The following is a 19,145-nucleotide window of genomic DNA, read 5'->3' on the forward strand; positions in this document are numbered from 1 at the left end:
TGAGGATTTTATTTTTCTCAGAGGAACTTAAACTACATTCAATGTGTTTTTCCAGCTCGTTTGTCTTCCAAATGATGCAACATGGAATCTGATTATTAACCCAGCAGAACAATAAATGCTGTTTTTTTCTGTTGTTTTTATTATGATTATTTTATTTGTTAGCGGGAGTTACTTTAAATGTAACTGAGTAAAATATTTTATTCAAAACAAACTCAAGTTAAAGTAAAAGTAAAAGTTTTAGCTCAGTAAACAGCTTTTAAAAGCACATAGTACAGACAAGTTGTTCTTGGTTATAGTAGCGCAGGTGAATATAACTAGTTACTTTCCACCCCTGAGTGAACCACATTGTCGGTAAAATAAAAGAATAAAAACAGGAACAGCTTACTTGTGGTGCAGACATGAGCACATATGGTTGCTACGGGCAGCAGAGGCAGCAGCATCCAGCGAGTAAAACTCCAGATGAAAGCAGCTGAGGCTGCAGTGAGGGCAAATTAATGGAGATCAGCTTACAGTGGTCATATTTCATCAACTTATGCATCTTCAATAAAAGAAAAGTGGGTATAAATCTGCCACAGTCACTTTATGTTGGTGTCTTGGTACTTTCATGCTTATTTAAGAAATCCTTTAATCTCTATGGCAACTGTTCAGTTGTACAAAATGGCTGGGTGGACCTAGCTCTGCCTTCAAGGTACAGCTCCTCCTCAGTTTCCAAGTTTCAGAGCTTCCACCTCACAGAGCAGCTCCCCCACTCAGCTCCTTCAGACTAGCCAGCAGCAATTAGCAAACACTTGGTAGAATTATATGTGACTGATCCATAAGGGCAGATCTATTCAGTCCAATTTTATGCTTTGTGCAAGATGATTCTTTCCTATATATTTTACATTATATTTAGAATTCCTAATTGCACTTTCTGATCCTTTTGAAAGGTTTGTTGCAGATTATTTTTCTATGTTTGACCAAGTTACTCAACCTATTGTTTTCATCAGTTTCATTTTCTTTATCATTTATTTTACATTTGCTGTTCTATTGCACTGACTGAAGAGATTACAGTTGGTTTTACATATTTGATCTACCTTCTGAAGCTGTTTGTGTGTTTCAGTGTGCAGTGCTAGTGCAAAGTTACCAAACACATTTGTAAATCACTACATTTATGTCTGTGTTCAAAAAAAGAAAAACGTCTAAAGTCAGTTCAGCTGTTTTTCTGTATCAGCTCAGTATCTATATCTGTATCGGTGCCGGAAGTGAAAAAAATTGATTGGTTCATCCCAAGTTAGCAGGCCTTTAAAAATGATCATTACAGTGAACTAACTGGAAGCCATCTTTCACCAGATTGTCGCCTACAGCCACTAAAACAGACGCAACAATCATAGCTGGGCTTTCATTGGCTGTCAAGACGCTGTTTTTACTTACAGCTATGAAAATATCCTTCAGCCAGCTTGATGATGGTGTCATTTCTGCTCAGTAGGCCACACCAGTACACCCCCCCTGTGTAGCTCGGTTCCAGCAGCTCCACGGTGAAGGAGTGCAGGTCCTGGGTCACCCTCAGCTTGCCTCCATCAGCCAACTGGGAGCTGTTGCTGAAGGTGAGGCCTGTGCAGCACTCTGCAGAGCTCTGCCGGCACCAGACCCGCAGCAGGTTCTGCTGCTGGGCTTCATAGGGACATGTGAGCCTCTGCCAGAACATTGCTTCATTCCCACCTGCATGAACAGTTGGAAACATACCAAACCAAAACAACTTGACCATGTAATAAAGCTTTACAATTCACTAAACTAAATTTTTATTTATCTAAAAGTGAAAAAAGTGGTCTGGACAACAAAATGATTTCTATAAATGCTCTGAATGAAGAAGTTTTATACACTCTTCAAGCTGTTTCAGTCAGAAACATAGCACAGTAAAGACACATGAAGCTCTGCAGTTGAACTAGAATTAACTTGTCAGATTGAGATTTAAATCAGCATCGTATATTTTTGGAGACTTACCTATTGCCAAAAGGAATACCAAGATTAAAGAATGCATATTCCAAACACCGAGCAAAGCTGCACTTACATCGAATAAAATAAAAAGGCTATGTTTACCGGAAGAGGAGGCTTAAAAAATGTACCCAAGCTTCAGGAAATGTCTAACCACACAGAGGTTCCTATCTGTACATGCTGATTGGATGATTATTGCAACACAGCTAAAAGTCTCAGTAGATTTTGTATTTGGCCCCCGTTTTTTTTAAAAAGCTCTTTTCTTTTTTGGAATGAGACGTCCTCATTTTCAATGGGCATTCTTTTCTTTTCTTTTGCTCGTTGTGATTCTTATTCTGGTGTCAGAACTGACCCACTGAAGTTCCAGGTCAACTCACCCGTTTATCATCCTGCCCTCACTTTGTACCAACCATCTGTTATTTGTGTGTTCCTTCTGTTGGTTCATCTTAACAAACCGTTGTGTTTCATGTAGTTTAAGCTTTTGCATATCAGTTTACTTCCGTATGCAGTTGAGACTTTTTCATGAATTATTAATATATGTAAATCTCCAATTATATATTAATTGACTGAATTTAATTACATAGACATTTCTTAAAACTTTGTATTAAATCCAAACTAGACTATTTTAGTTCAAATCCCATTTGGATTGGGGTGATATGAAATATGTTAGATCAGGATCTTCAAACTATAATTAACCTCCGAGTAGATTTTTTTTCTTTTTCTTTTTTATTTTACTGGATTCTAAACCCCACATTATCTTACAGTAGATGTACAATGAAGACAAAACGTCTTTCTAAGGCAAAGGTTAGCCTTTTCAATCCAGAGAGCCATTTTTGGCCCTGGGTCAGCTAAATTAAATGTGTCTAAAACTGCAAAACCTGAAAAACCTATAAATAGATAGCTTTTTTTAAAAGTCAGACTTTGTTCTATTTGTGTTATCTTGTTATCTAAAAGTAATCTTTTTTTATTACATTTATCCTTAAAACAAGTTCTTTATTATTTTTAAACAAAGTATTTTTTAATATAGCCATTCTGAAGATCCGAAGTAGATATGACCCCAGAACTACAGGCTACAGATCCCCGAACAAAAAATGGATTAAGCAGATAATCCATTTCGGTTAGAACGATGTATGCGAAAAGAACAGCAACGGCCCTACAGTACAACTTCACACTGTGGATACTCATTTCAGACTCTTATTTTGAAAAGCTAGCCATAGTCAGTACCGACGGTTTTCATTGGCCGTTTCTTGAGCGAATGACGGGAGTTGTTGTTTGGGAGCTTTTTCTTCCCCATCCACGTGAGTTTGTTGAGCCTGGAAGCTAGCAGCCAGCATCATGGTGAGTTAAAAATAACATTGGCTTTTATTAGGAAAGTGTCGCAGTTTGAGCTGATAATGACGGCCGCTTTGACATGGTTGGGTTTAGAGTCTGTAGCCTCCCTGGTGCTTAAAGCTGAAGGCAGGATAAGGAGCAGGCAGGAGGATACCGCTCTCCATAAACACTGCCAGGGTTCAGAGGCTTTAAATGGGCTGGAGCTCAACGATGACCTGTGGAATTATAAAGTTTAGGTTAAAACAGGACAGGAACTGATCAGGAGTGCTGCTCGTTTCATCCTGTATTTGTTTCTAACTTTTCCTGCGTTTCCCCTCATGTCCTATGATCTGTTCTCACCATTCTGAATGTTTTATGCTTTTTTGCTTCTTGCTCTTTTCACCACAGTCACTGTCTGTTTTTCCGTGTTGCTGCTTTCCCCCCGCAAACTGGTAGATCTGCTTCAGTGTCTCCCCAGCTGACCCACCACTTCCTGACCTTTTACACAAGGCCCAGTCCCTTCTGCTTTTCTGTCCCAGGCTGTGCTTTAACAGTAAAATACACGGAGTGTTAATGAAAGTGGTTTAGTTGGCTGGTGTTCAGGGTACCTGTGCAGTATGGAAAAATATGGTTGTTGATTAATGTATTATAGGGGGTTAGGGTTAATTAATAAATGTTGATTGTTCCTAATGGCTTAATGACTAATTGGTCTGTGTAATTGAAATAATTTCAAAGTTGACTTATATTTTATGCATAAAACAATGTTGTTAAATTGGGACATTTTTTCTTAAATTAGTGTTTTGTTCTCAGACCAGTCAGTTGTAAACGGCGTATGTAATAAGACATTTCAAAACATAAAAATTTGTTATATTTTAGTTTACTTTGTCCCTGCTGTAGAATGTGGAATATTTCTGCAAGACATTAAAGACAGTAATACATGACATATTAATATATGATATATTATAATAATGCTTTTTTGCTTTTATCTCTAAAGTATGGTGCTGGAATATTTTGAAAACTAACCTTGAAAGTGTTTGAATTTTGCTGTGGGAAAAGTATGAAAACCATGACCTTAGTAGGAGCGTGTGCCTTTGAGTCTGAGAAGCTCTGTCTGCTTTTCTGTGTTTTCCTGCTGTGTGACGGTGAGGCAGCTCCGTCGAGAGGTGAGGCTGAGGCGGGAGTACCTGTACAGGAAGGCCCAGGAGGACCGGCTGCGAACGATAGAGGAGAAGAAACTGAAGCTGAAGGACGCACTCGACAGTGAGGCAGCACGACAACACAGATCGCCTTTTTCCTCATGCATTTTGCATGAGTGGTTAACACTAGGAGCTGTCCAACCACAAATATCCCTGTAACACAAGTATTTGTTCTTGACCATAGAAAACTCTCCCCTTCCGCCCGACGTCCGCAGAGAAGCCCTGGGGCTGCAAAAGCTGGTGGAGTACGATGACGAAGGGGCAGAAGGCAAGTGAGGCTGGAAGCTGACTGTTCGCTGTGTTCCTCCACATGTCCCTCTCAGCTCCTGTAATCGTCGGCTTTTTTGCGTTCAGGCGTCAGCTCTCACATGGACGACGAGTATAAATGGGCTGGAGTGGAGGACCCCAAACTGATGGTGACCACGTCCAGAGACCCGAGCTCCAGACTCAAAATGTTTGCCAAGGTGCTGATGTGAAACCTGGTTGCAGATGAGATGATGTAGAGCACATGTAAACACACTGTGATCATTACTGTCTGCCTCTCCCTGCAGGCAGCTCTGCATGCTGATTCCCATCATGCAGTGTCTCTCACAGAGGCCTACTTGGGCCCGGTCCCAGTACGCTTAAAGGACACCCTTGTGTCCTTTAAATGTGCATTCCCACAGAAGGGTTCAAGTGCGTAGTGCGTCCCTGGTTTTTAGCCCCGCCCCCTTTGCACCCTTGATCCACACTTTGGTTAAGTCGGCACCCAGACCAAATAAATTCTTAGTGCCAAAATAATTATTGAGAAAAAAAAACCAAAAAAAAACAGCGACAGACATTTGGATAAAACCAAGGTATGAGCGAATGATGAATTATCCGCACAACCAGTTTGTACTTAACATTTCTAAATTGTGCTTAAGAAAAATGACTTCATTTAAACCTTCCTGAATATGAAAACTGAAATGTTTGGATTGAGACATTTCCTTAAACATTTTTTGAAAAATGTGCATATTTACATTTTAAGCTTACAAAGTCAAGCATATTCATTACTCGTGATTAATCACTGTACTAGAGTGTTATTGTGATAAATGACTGTGTTGTTTTGAGTTTGTGTTATGTAATATAGTGATAATTACATAATAATGCAAGTTCACCCTCTCATAAACTATTAAACTTTAATTTGTTTAAAAACCCTGAAAACTGGAACTGAAGGATATTTTCAGTATCCAAAATAAAACACGACAACCAAACCATAAGAAATAAAAAGTTTATAAAAACCTTTTTATTTCATTTTTCATTGACTGTTTCTACAGCGAATGACGGGAGTTGTTGTTTGGGAGCACACACAACCAAATCCATAATTAAAATGGATTATGATGTATCTGTAAACAGAATTGCCCTTTATTTATTAATTTATTATTCGATTAATTAATTAGTTTATTGCATGTCATTTATAGAGGGATGTAAAAGGTGGATTTATGGATTTGTATGCTTTATGACCTGCTTCCATATTTTGTCACATGACAACCACAAGCTGTGCATTTGACTGATGTGATTTGTCTGGTGTGCATTAGTGTTGTGCCTTCAGCAGGAAGCTCTTTGCAGCAACAGTTTGTCTCCATCAGACAAATCCGAATGAGAGGAAATTCTGATGATTGTTTCTGTGAACATCATCCCACCACTAATTCTCTGTTTCCTTAGGTAGAAACTTTGCAAACTACTTTGAATAACAAACTGAGTTTACTGTACCGTTTGATAACTGGGATCAGGTGGAATGCGTGTGATTGGAGTGAAATGATTAAGAGACTAGAGACGACGTTTGTTGTGAATTGGCACTAACAAACTGAATTGAATTTGTTTATCACAAATGTGTTTGTAATGTGGCAAAATGTGAAAGGTGAAAATGTTTAAATATTTTTCAGGACATTTTAATTTCCTAGCAGATGCATGGAAATACTGCTACTTTCAAACTGAATATTTCCAGTTGAATGCTTTTGCAAGGTGCTGTGTGTTGCATTGGGAGGTTTGACAGGACAGATACCGACAGAAGACTGACTGACCTCAGTGTGATTGTAGCTTTCTGTAAAGTGTGAAATGTTGCAGAGATCAGTGAGTAACATGCCTCCATGCTGTCTGTAGGAGGTAAAGCTGATGTTTCCGGGAGCCCAGCGGATGAACAGAGGAAACCATGAGGTGGCGGCGCTGGTGCGGGCCTGTAAAGCCAACAATGTATCAGACCTGGTCATTGTACATGAAACCAGAGGACAGCCAGGTAGGCAGGCTGACATTAGCCTCTGTTCCTAGATGCTTCCTGTTGTTTTAACCAGGTGAAGCTGGAACTAATAATGAATAATGAATAAAGTCCTTCAGATTTTTCTGTCACCGTTTTAAAACAAAACAAAAAACGGTCAATGATGGAAAACAGCCTGCTAACTCAACTCCTGAAATTTGCTATGTGCTCCCCAAGCGTCTGCTATGGAGGGACAGAAATTCATGCTTTTTGAGTAGCTAATCTTTTGAATAATGCACAGATCTAGCTGAAGAGTTATGGAGACTTTAGAGCTCATCTGGTGCAGCTGAACCAGCGTTCAGAGAGTCTTATCAGCTTCTGATCACTTCTGTTGGAGAAATGTTACCTGATTTTGAAACTTTGGCTGAAGTGCTGTTTGTAATTCTGATCTCCAGAACAACATAAAAACCCTGAGACATTTGATTACAAGCAGGTGTGCTACTGAGGTCCATGCTTACCAAGATGAAGGAGTAAGACCGGAGTTCATATTCAGTGCAGTCTTTTCATACGTGGTTACTGGGCCACAGCCAGTGGTTTTTGTCACTGTGTAGAAAAACATAACATTTATTCATCTGCTTGATGTGTGCTGACATGACGTGGATTCTCTGTTCATCTTTTTGAATTTTAATTAAACCAAATAAAAATGAAATTAAATTAAATATACCATTAATATGGTATAATATATTCAGGCATATTTTATTTTAATATATAAATTGACAGGACATTTTTGACACCATCAGTCAAAATGATGGACAATGAAATAAATCTAGTGAAACTCTGAATTCTATCATTATGTTAGTTGATATATTTATTATAGAGACCTACAGATAACCAACATGTATATTTTACCATCAACATGTAAATATATTCTGTGTCCTATTTGCATCCTTACCAACGTTTAACCGACTGGATGTTGTGTGATGCTGAAATGATGTTGGTAGAGAAAGCCGGACTGTGACAGCAGAGCTTTAGGCATATGACTAAAACGTGTTTAGATAAAACATGTCAAAACTTTCCTACTTTAAGTCAATTTTCCAGAAAACATAAAAACTTTTCAGGGCATTCATGGCCTAAAAATAACTTAATATTACATATATTTGTTAAGCTTCCCTGTGGGTCATATTTGAATCTCTTCTTATTAATATGTGGTTGTTTTGAGCAATACACGTTTCCGCGGCAGGGCATCCAGGCACGCTCTTCTTGGCATAACACCTGTTCGCAACCTGATGTGTGTCTGCACTGCTGTGACTGACAGCCTCGGAACATGACAGGAGGGGTCCAGGATGGATCTGCCTTTTCCACATTGAAACTGCAGTCTGTGGGAGTTTCAGCCAGGCAGAAACTACCACAGTGACCTGCAGGAATTGTTAAGAGAGACCTGAACTCAGCTGTCCTGAGCAGGTCAGGCCACCGGGAAACATCCCAGAGCGCCCGAAGGCCGACCCACGCTGTGTTTAAGTGTTTAGCCGATTAACTATTTTCAGGATGCTATAATACACAATATTTCTTGTTTAACTCAGCATGTCTGCATCTATTGGAGAGGCTTGTGTTATATGACTGACATCTGATGGATCTGCTGGATGTTCCTGTATGGTTACAGATGGCCTGGTTATTTGCCACCTACCGTTTGGACCCACAGCTTATTTCACGCTCTACAATGTGGTGATGAGGCACGATGTTCCCAACATTGGCACCATGTCTGAGGCCTACCCCCACCTCATTTTTCACAACTTCACCTCACGCCTCGGCAAAAGGGTGAGCGCTGAGCGTGCGCCGCACAGACTCTGGGGATATTGTCTTACATCTCTTGTTTGTGCATAAAACTAATTAATTGTTCTTGTGCAGGTGTCGAATATCTTGAAGTATCTGTTCCCAGTCCCCAAAGACGACAGCAGGCGTGTCATCACATTCGCCAACCAGGAGGACTTTATCTCTTTCAGGTCAGTGCCGTGGAAAACATTGTGGAAAGTAAAATACAGCAAATAGATAAATAGACAAATCAGATTTTTTATTTTCTTTCAGGCATCACACCTATAAGAAAACCGACCACAAGAACGTAGAGCTGACAGAAGTAGGACCCCGGTTTGAAATGAAATGTAAGTATTGGTGGCTGAGTCTGGTGGTGAAACAGCAAACAGTACCGGTTAGCTGGTTCTTAGCAGACACATCAGCATTCTTTGAAACTCCACACTATCTCCTGTGGTCTCAATAAAATATCTGGCTAGTTCAGCTAATAAATGGTTTCATGTTAAACTAGAGCTAAATCTTCTCTCTCAGGGAGAAAACAGTGGAGACGTTTAAAGCAGATTTAGATTGTAAAACCGTTTCCCAAGTGTTGAACATCTCACAGAGCTCCGTCAAGAATAAATAAGGACAAAACTAGTTTTAGTAAGTGCCTCCTTAGCATGTCATGGTGACAAAATGTTTGGACACCTCTCGTTTAGATCAGAGCATATCCATGAGTTAGAATGGCCTAGTCAAAACACAGGCCTAATTCAAATCAACAAACTGCGGCACAGTTTGAAAACTGATGTGTTCAGATGCTCTCAAAAATCAAACTCTTTCCCAAAGCAAAAGGAGAACCTGCAAAGTACTGAACAAGGAAGCTGAAAACAAATGCAAGCCAAACTTTTCAGGTTTTCATGCATCATTTTCGTCACAAATATCCCCTATTGTGTTGCTCTATTACATAAAATCCCAAGGAAGTACATTGAAGACTGTTATTGTAAAGTGATGAAAAGCTGGAATGGTTAAATGGGTTGTGAAAGGTTTTGCCAGCTCTCTGTTCCTTTGGGTTTTTCTGGGTTTTAGAGGCTAATGTTGACAATGGCCACTTATTTGGACAAAACATCCCTAATATTTTCCAGATTGTTTTTGTGCTACCAGAACTTTAGCATTAATTGGACTGTTATTGTCTTTAATAAAACATCTGAACATCCAGACCAGAAATAATGAAAAATAATCCAGAATGTAAATCACTGGAAGGAAATCCTAAAAAGGGTCATTATTTCTTTCTTACGGGGGCAGGATACGGTACGGTGAAAATGTATTTCCTCCTTATGGCTTTCTTCTGTTCTGGCTTTTTTGTCACATTTTAATGTTTCAGATCATCAAACTAATGTTAATATTGGATAAAAATTAACTTAAATATATGTTAAAAGCATTTTAAAAATTATTTTATTCTTTAGAAGATAAAAGGTATCTAAACCAACCAGACCGTAGATGAAAAAGTGATTCCCCCCTCATTAAATCATGAATGAATGACAAACAATTAAACTACATATTTTAGAAATCAAAGCTCAATTTCACACACTTTAATTGCTCCCAACCTGTAGAAGCATTATTGTTACAAGTTAATCTCTTTATCTGTTTAGTGTACATGATCAAGCTAGGTACCCTGGAGAACGAGAGCACAGCAGAGGTCGAGTGGCGTCATCACCCCTACACACACACAGCTAAGAAAAGGAAGTTCCTCAGCGTGCAGTGAGACCAGAGACATGAACCGGCTACACCATCTTCACAGATCTTCACAGATCTTCAGTTCCATTTTGGGGTTTAGAATATTATGATTCATACTTTGTTAGAGCAATCTAATATAAGTAAAGACATGATCATCAGTTATAGATTTTTGTCATGTATATTGAAAGCTCCGTTAAATTGAGCATTTCTTTCAGGCATCCCGTTTGGTTAGATCCTTTGTGGTTTTTACTTTGCATTTATTCCTTTTCTAAATAAAATATGTATCATTTGTGTCGTCTTGTTTTATTTGACCTGTGATGGGAAAATAACTGCGTTTATTTAACATAATTATTGAATCCTTTTATTATTGTTAAAATGTAATGGCATATGCCTACCTTGATATTTTGCGCTCTAAAATGAGTAGTGTCAGTAATCCACTGACAGCACCCACCTACCACATGCCAAGCCTGCGATTGTCCAATGAAAAAAACGCGACCAAATGAACCAGCCAATGGGGACGGAGCATTATGGTGGTTTTTCCGCTTTCCCCGAACTTCTTGACAGATTCGACTTCAGATTGAGAGCATTCAAGATGGCTGCTACAGGTAAGAGTTGAACTTTTCTATGCTAATTATTTGGGAACACCGCGGAGTGAAGTGGTCTCGGTGTTACAGTCGGGATTATATCCCGACAGCTGTTCTGTGGTGTTTAAGGTCGTCTGTTAGAAAAGTGTTAGGAGGAGAGCAGAGCAGAAGTGAGTAGCAGACTGACGCCGTGGTAAACCCCCCACAGGTTGGCTAACATTAGCTGACTAGAACTAGCATCAAAGTGAGCTAGTCACTGAGGGAGAGGATAATCTCACTCAGCACAGCACTTAGCTTGTTAGTTTGTTGCTCGAATTTAGAGGAGTCGGCCAGTCCTATAACTTTGTTTCGCAAAGCTAGTGGTGCCGAAATTAACGTTTTTCCTCTTTATTGTAAAACCACTTTAAAAGTTATTGGATGGTTAGCTAAACTAGGCTGACTGACGCCCCCGAGAGAAACATGGCCTCCCTAGTCCCTAAACTGGAAATGTCAGAGCTGCATAGCAGGAGGATTCCATGCTAACGTCAGCTAGCATTAGCATCTTTTCACAACTAGAGTTGCTTTTAAACAGTGATTTTAAGGCTCATTCTGGAGGATTTCCTCCCGTGCTTAGGTTAGCTTCTGGGAGTTAGTCCAACTCTCAGCTGTACTCATGTTCTCTTGTCACACAAATCTAAGCTGTCGTTGACACCGGTGTTTTTCACTTAGTCACACTTCAAAGTCTGAAAACAAATTTATCCTAAAAGCCGAGACTGACTACGACTCTCACAAGTTGCTATCTAAGAACCGGCGTGATGCATAGACTACACTAACATGTTATGGCTTTTATGAAAATGAGTCAAAACGTTAAAGCTTCTGTTGAACATGAGCTCTCGGGAGACAAATTGTCATCGTTATGCAAATGCTCCGTTTGGCCAGTTTTGTTTAGCTCACAATGTTTTTATTGCTGATAATAAACTGCTATTAGTTAGTTACTGTTGGGGAGATGTAGGTGGAGATGCTGTAGAATAATAATAATCAGTAATAACCCCTCGTGGGGTTAATCGTGCTTGTCAGTCAAGAGCAGACCTGCTGTTTTAAGTAGATGCAGCACTCGCAGTTCAAAAATATAATATTCACGGGAATGTTCTAAGAATAATAAACAAAATGCAAAATATGTGAACAGCGCATGGCAATGATGTATTTCTGATGTGGATATGTAAGGTTTCATATATGACATAAAAAAACTATTAAAAGTTAAAAAGTCAAAGTCAAAATGTACTAAAGAAGACATCAAATATAAAGCAATACATGATAGGAAGAGTACAGTGTTTATTGTTGTGATGTAATCATAGATTTATGCTATAAAATGTCGATACAGTTTTCTTTTTAGTGCTAACAAGTATTTTTGCTTTAAGGAAATTATTTCTAAACAAATCTAGAAAAGTCCTACAGGTTAAAAGACAGATTAATTTATGCAGATAAAATGAAACTATAAAAATAATCCTGGAAGTCTCCTTTACCAGATGGAGCTCATAAATGTTTGTTTCTTAAAAATAAATTTTGCACACCTGGAAAAAACAAATTCAACAATACAATTTTTTTTTTTTCCACAACAGCACTTTTGAATTTATGTGCGCTGTGGCCAACTTAAACTATGACAGAAAACTTATCAGATTTACTGTTCAGTTCTGAATGGTTACTTTAGAATAGAATGTGTTTTCAGGACTCTTACTGATAATTGTGAGGCTTGTCTATTGGAAATATCTACATTTTTTTCAATATTTTTCACAATTACAGTTTCTAGCAGGTTGTCAGTGTTAACATTTCATCCAGGGTGGGCTTTAAAGAGCCACCCAGATTGGTAAATATGATGTTGCACAGGGTCTGAATTCCTCAAACATGAAATGGTAAATGCCTTTATTTATTGCATTCAGTTTTTCTATTGAGATATTGCATGATTGCAATGACCATTCAATATATTGTGCAGATGAGAAAGTGCAGAACTGTACAATTTAAGAAAATCTCATAATTATGATATTATTTCTAATTGTTAACGATATCAGTAATTATGAATCCACAGTTTGCCTTATCTGGTCTTCCAGCTCTCTTCTAGATCCTCAGCATCTATGTCACTTGTGGACATTTACTCCATCCAATAGGCTTAATATGACACCTTTGTATCGTCCTATAATATTGCATTGCAATCAGTCCTTTGAGATATTATTTGTGCACTGATGTTGTTATGACAATATATTCAGGATTGTTTAACCCTAAAAAGCGATGTCACACGATGTGTGAGAGGCAAATCCATCACACTGTGACCAGCAGAGTTAGTAAACGTCCACTCCGATGACCAGCTGTCAGGATTTCATGGAGAACAGAGCTTCTTCCATTGGTTGTACTTCCTCACTGCCTTTTTAAACACCTCAGCGATGCTCAACATGTCTTCCCACCATAACTTCATCAACAGACAGTATTGCTTCCAGGGTGACCTGCTGGCTCTTGTATACAGTTTTAGCTTCTCTCCTGCCTTGGTCAAGTATAAAATTATCCAATTCTGGTTGGCAGCAGATTTCTTAATAATACTAATACTAATAATAGTATTAATAATAATATAATAATAATAATAATAATAATCAATTTGGTTTATAATGCCCTTTAATGCAGAGGGCTCATTCACATATTGATGATTGTAGCTATCAGGTGTGAATAAAAAAATAAAAAACTTAATTTATTTTCATAAAGATTGAGAACTACATGATGGGAAAGTGATTTTTTTAAACCACATTTGTGGATCTTAATCCTTCATTGAAAATTCATCAGGCTTCAGAATAGCTTAAGGCTGCTTATATTTAGTTATAAAACATCGAATGTGTTGGTTATGACTCTTGGTCTGTATGACTCTTCACTGAAAACTACTAAGAACTATATCAAGTAGAAGTTGTAGTTACTCAATCTTCTGATATTTTGAACCTTGGAAATGATCAGTGGTAAAATAGAAAGTCGAGACATTTCTGTCCGTTTCTCTTCTTTTAATCATGCCTTCATGATGAAAAAAAAGAACTCAGATGGAACAACTGGAAATATTGTTTACTGAAATAATCTCCGTCCACCGCTGTGTTACCAAAACAAGACTTGTGCTGGCGTATCTCTGACAGCTGCTGGCCACGTATTGAACATTCACTGAACTAAATGGTACACATTTCCTGACACACAGGCATATATACATGTTTATTTTTGTAATTGTTACATAAAGTTTGGATGTGCGTTTTTTTTCCCAGTTCTATTTTATCACCTTTGCTGAACTTGGCTGGTTATCACCACCAAGTTTCTGTTTGAAAACACCCTCTTTTTACACAGTTTAATGAGAACTACATAGAAGAGTTTAAAGCAGCCCTATCCATCCCCCACCTGTTGCTGTTTACTACTGGTCAGCTGGCTGAAAGGAAACTACACTCCTGTTTTAAACAGAGCTTTTGCATTTTATCTCAATGCTGTAAAATCGCTTGTAATTTTGCATCAGATGTTCTTAAATATTTGGTTATTGTCTAACTTTTTACATCCATTGTTTTTGCCAGTACAATTCAATAACTTTTTAAAAATGTATTTGATTAATTTCTTTTTCTTGGTAAACGATCTAACAGAAATCAGTGCATTGTAGGTTTATCTGAGATAGGGTGGTCAATCAATTAAAATATTTAAATTATCCATAGTTAATCTGTGATGAATTGAAAATTTTTAAAAACCTTTTTCATGTTTGTAAAAACATTAATGTGGACAATATATGGTGATGGTGTATTTCCGCGAATGGAAAGCCTTTGCTAATTAAGATACATTTGAAGTAACACAGGATTAACATGTCAACTTGGAGAACAATAGAATTAATTAAATAAATTAGTTGACTTCCTAACAGTGTTAAAATGTCTTCAGTTTAACGGAGAGAATCATGCAGAAACCCTGGTTCTGTCCAGCAGCTCACTGCGGCCTTTTAACCAGTTCAGATCTCCTGAATATTCCAGAATATTCCTGATAATTAGGGTTTAAGATTAAATATCAAAATAAACATTCTGCTTGTAAAAACCTGTTGGGTATGTTTCAGCAGCAGCATTGAATTTAAAGCAGCTACATTATGCTAAACTTTGGGTTTTACATTTTTGTGAAGCTAAAATATAAAACTAATGTTTTCAGTAGTTGCATCTAAACTGAAGTGTGTGTGTGTGCATGTTGCAGGTCCAAAGTAACAGCCTTGCCCACAGCCCCCTGTGCATGCAGCTCTCTTAAGGTTGCAGCATCCTCAGTTGTGTGCCCCCCACCCCGCCCCCGGTCCTCCTGCTTCACACCATGTCCTCCACCTCCTCGTACTCGTCGTCGGGGGAGACCAGCCCGGAGGATGTACCCCGTGGTGGCGGCACCATCCGAGTCTACCTCCCCAACAAGCAGCGGACGGTGGTGAGTTGTCTGGCTCTGCTCTGACTTTAATCTACTTTATTCAAATCAGTGCATTATTCAAGTTTTTTTTTTTTTATGCTAGCTTTATTTAGTAAATGAGGAGTGAAAATATGCTGAATGGTGTTGGGGTGGCTGCTGCCAGTCACATTTCTGTGGAACAAGTGATGTGTTTGTTGAACGTGTGATTAGTCACACAGAAGTTGACATCTTTCACAACATTACAGTGAGTAAGCTAGTGGGCAGCTGGTGTCAGATGTCACAGATGGTGCCTGGAGCTGTCCTCCATTTCTCTTACATTCAGATAGCAATTTATTCTTTTCATCCTTTAGCTGCAGTGTCTCATTAGTACCCGTTGTTCTTGTTTTCTCCATCCGTCTTTAAGTTAGCCAGGCAGTGCCTCACAGCCTCAACATGTTTTGTATTTTAGCCTCCAGAGGTGGGATCACAACTAGGGGTGCACCAATAAATCGGCCCCGATTTCCTTAATTTTGGGAGATCAGTGATTAGCCGATGCTTGCATGTGAAGCTGATCTTTTCCACTGATCAGATCTATTTCAGCAAAGATCTAAACATCAGCCACTGTCCCCTTCTGCTCTGCTGTGAGAGAGATTTGACTGACAGACCAGCCCATCAGGACGGACTGTGAACATGTCTGCATGTTCACAGTTAACAATAATCACCCCACTCTTGCCAACTCAGCAACTTTCTTGTTATATTTAGCAATATTTCATACAAAAAAATCAGTATTGGCCAAATTTGATTGAGCAGATCAGGCTTCAGCGATCGGCCAGAAAACTGCAGTCGGTGCACCCCTAAACTTCATAGCTCAAAGGTTTACAACTATGGTGTGAAACTTTATCTACATGTCATCAGGGAATGTTCAAACAGAAACTTTTCATTACATTTTTATGTTGCATTAGCTGTTTTTATAGCAGTAGCTAGTGTTGTCTCTAGGTTTGTTCATCATTGTGGTTCAGTTGCCTAGTTTCTTTACCAGAGAGTGAATTTCACTCTTTACCTCTTAGCACCAGTGTGAATCTCCATTTTTTTTTTATTTTGAGTTTCTGTGAAGGACTCACAGTCCAGACAGTTTGACTTCACACATCACATCTTTTCCTCAGTATCCCTGCAAACATTCAAAATATCAGCTTAAAATGACCATGTGAGGGATTAGAAAATACTGACAATTTTCTAAAGCAGAGAAATTGTGAGATCGTCTATGAAGTCCAGCTCTATGCTGGACTTCATAATATCTTCAGAATATCTTCTGCTCTGCTAGAAAATATTCCAAGCCTGAAGTGAGCCAAATCAGATTTTTTGTTCCCCTTATACAACCTCTATTTGAACTTTTCACGACAGTCCAAACAACACAGATCAGATTTTTACACTTGGTCACTTGGATATGTGGTCCTAAATCAGTTACACATCTCAGGGTTTCTCCCAGAAAACGTTCTAAGCCAGGCGGTCGGAGCTCCAAAGCTGACCACCAGGGGGCTGCTGTGTTATTAAGTAATCAGTCAGTGGATCAGCAAACACCATGTAATGTTGGTCTCAATTAGAGACGACCCAAAGCATAAGTGAACCAAGCAGCTGCTTAAGGGCCGTCAGGGGCCCTTTAAATCTTAACATTTTAACACAGATTGTAAATCTAGAATTTTAACATTTATTTATTGAGAATGACAATGTGTTAAATTTAATTTTCATGCACACATTATTTTTGTTCATAATAATACATCATTCACTATACACTCAATGCGCATTTCTAAAAGCATGACTATTTGCTGTTCATATTGAGTTTGCACTAGCAGAGCAAGCACTGGCTTTTAAAACTAATGGGTTCTCACAAGGAGTTAATATAAATGCCAATACAGGTGAATCTGCTCTGCTAGAAGATATTCCAAGTCGTTCATTTTGAGTGAGAGGTGGTGTGCGTGATCAGTACCAAGGTAAACTTCAGCGATACAACCACGACAGAGCATGAGACGTCCAACACACAGAGGCACCAACAGTTTGATTTGTGCAGCCCTGGCTTCACGTCCAGTGCAATGCATCAACTATAACCCATCTTTCTGGAACGACTGCAGTCCACCAGTGAACTGCGGAATAGAATGCTGCAGAAACAAATGCAGTCCAGAATTACTGGTGCATAAAAAAGCAACAAGTAATCCTTAGTCTGGCAGGAATCAATAAAGCCTGGCAGCCCGCCAGGCTTATAACACACTGGGGGAAACCCTGGTATCTGATCTCTGTCTGTACGGCCAGGTTCCAGCTTTCCGACCTGTACGTCATTGATACTCGACAGCTTTAAAATCACAAGATACGCTCCAGCATCACCATCCATGGTTACTTCCGCAAACAATGAATATGATCACTGTGATGTTACTGCATCCTCTGCTGTCTGAAATGTTTGAGGTTCATTCAGGACATCACATTCAAATCGCACATATTTGGAAACGTGAACGGTGACACAAAAAAAGTCAAATTTCACAAAAAGTTGGAATTGAGCATGAAGGCCTGCAGTGTGAACACAGCCTTATACAAACATTAGTTTACTGCAACATAAAATCCCAAAGTCCTGTAGTTGGGATGAAGTTGTTAGTGGTTTTAAGCATTACTACAGTAATGATTTAATGAGTGCTACTAGCGTAGCACTAGAGTTAGTGGAGTATTAAACTATTCTTAAACTACAGTGATTGATCTCTTTAAATATTCAGAGATGGTGATCACAGTCTGACATCATAGCAGAGACATGTGAACTATCAGAGTCCACCAAGTGTTAAATGTGACTGGAGTTTGGACTCGACAGCTTCACCAGGAAGGTTTTCTGAAGGTGTTTTGTCTTTACTACATGCAGAGTGAAACTATGGAGCTACCAGCTCTGATTACTCTCTATAGACCAACCAGAGTAATAAAACGATGGTCCAGGCCTCCATTTATTATGCCAATAAAGTAAGCCTACACAGTAAAGCTTTATCCAGGTATAAAGCGCTCTGAACTTCAAATGTCATAAAGCTCATTAAAACTGCTTGCATGGTCCTGATTGCTGACAAGTTTTCTTTAGAACGCTGGCTGCAGTCATTTCTCCCTGGCAGACGGCATGCTGTGTGTTGGTTCAGAGATGCTACTTATACATGTCATGGGCAAATATTAGTGATTGGGTCAAATTTAAAACTTCAACAGAGTCCATGCCTCCAGGAAGCAATCGTTTAGCGAGAGCCCAGACTGTCAGGATGAATAGTAGTAATAGCAGTATAGTAGGACAAGAGGCTGGTTTTTTTACCCGACTAATAATATCTATGCTATGAGCTTAAACTCACAACTCTAGTGCATTTGCACACACTAATCATAATTTAAAGCCTTCATATAGTTGTATATTATCAAATGGCAGAAGGGGGCTTTCTCTGTTTCTCTTTCTTGCTCTCCTTATTTTTTAGTCTCTCTTTCTGTTTCTCTCTCTTTCTTTTTCTTTTGGATTGAAATCATACTGTTGTCTTTGCCCCTTTACAAGCTGAGTGTGTTCAAACAGTTTTTATACAAGTGGTTTTTGGGAAAGCTTCACAATGCCATCAGTTTTACTATGGGTGTTGGAGGAGGATTTACTAACATGGCAGGGCTTCTTTCCCCCAGAAAACTTGCTAAGCCCAGTGTGAGGGGGAATAGGGCAGTTATCCTGCGGCCCACCGTGTTTGGGTTAAAAATGTTTGAAGTTGACAGGAAATTTTTAAATACGGCTTGCTGCTTATGTATTCTTCAAAATCTGTATTAACCTAAACACCAACTGTAAAGTTTTGGAAAAGTCAAACATAACAGAAATGCAATTAAAATAAATATGATTTTTTTGACTTGTCACTTTGTTTGCTGAAGTTATTAGTGGGTAGACTGGTAAAGACAGGCAGTGGATAAAGGAGTTCTGATGAATAA

The 19,145-nt window shown here is 38.8% G+C and overlaps 2 protein-coding genes across 2 annotated transcripts in view; both read left to right on the forward strand.

Annotated features, from left to right (window-relative positions):
* The first annotated feature begins 3,202 nt into the window (after positions 1-3,202).
* Positions 3,203-10,500, forward strand: imp4 (IMP U3 small nucleolar ribonucleoprotein 4). Its single transcript, XM_007557727.2, has 9 exons — positions 3,203-3,309; positions 4,434-4,542; positions 4,663-4,746; positions 4,833-4,942; positions 6,600-6,732; positions 8,351-8,505; positions 8,596-8,690; positions 8,773-8,846; positions 10,125-10,500. The coding sequence occupies exons 1-9, from the start codon at positions 3,307-3,309 to the stop codon at positions 10,235-10,237; spliced, it is 876 nt and encodes a 291-aa protein (XP_007557789.1). The 5' UTR covers positions 3,203-3,306; the 3' UTR covers positions 10,238-10,500.
* Positions 10,501-10,710: 210 nt separating this feature from the next.
* Positions 10,711-19,145, forward strand: part of araf (A-Raf proto-oncogene, serine/threonine kinase) — a 21,945-nt gene continuing 13,510 nt past the window's right edge. The window contains exons 1-2 of the mRNA XM_007557728.2: positions 10,711-10,814; positions 15,006-15,224. Coding sequence (XP_007557790.1) covers positions 15,117-15,224 — 108 coding nt within the window. The 5' untranslated portion in view covers positions 10,711-10,814; positions 15,006-15,116. The remainder of the gene's footprint in view (positions 10,815-15,005; positions 15,225-19,145) is intronic.

The sequence above is a fragment of the Poecilia formosa genome, unplaced genomic scaffold (assembly GCF_000485575.1).
Source record: "Poecilia formosa unplaced genomic scaffold, Poecilia_formosa-5.1.2 Scaffold91, whole genome shotgun sequence".
Taxonomy (NCBI): Eukaryota; Metazoa; Chordata; class Actinopteri; order Cyprinodontiformes; family Poeciliidae; genus Poecilia; species Poecilia formosa.

Bases quoted from the DNA above. Each gene is read 5' to 3' on its own strand.
- imp4 (XM_007557727.2), top strand. The intron at 4,747-4,832 runs GCAAGTGAGGCT...TTTTGCGTTCAG, and splicing joins CGATGACGAAGGGGCAGAAG to GCGTCAGCTCTCACATGGAC. The intron at 8,691-8,772 runs GTCAGTGCCGTG...ATTTTCTTTCAG, and splicing joins GAGGACTTTATCTCTTTCAG to GCATCACACCTATAAGAAAA.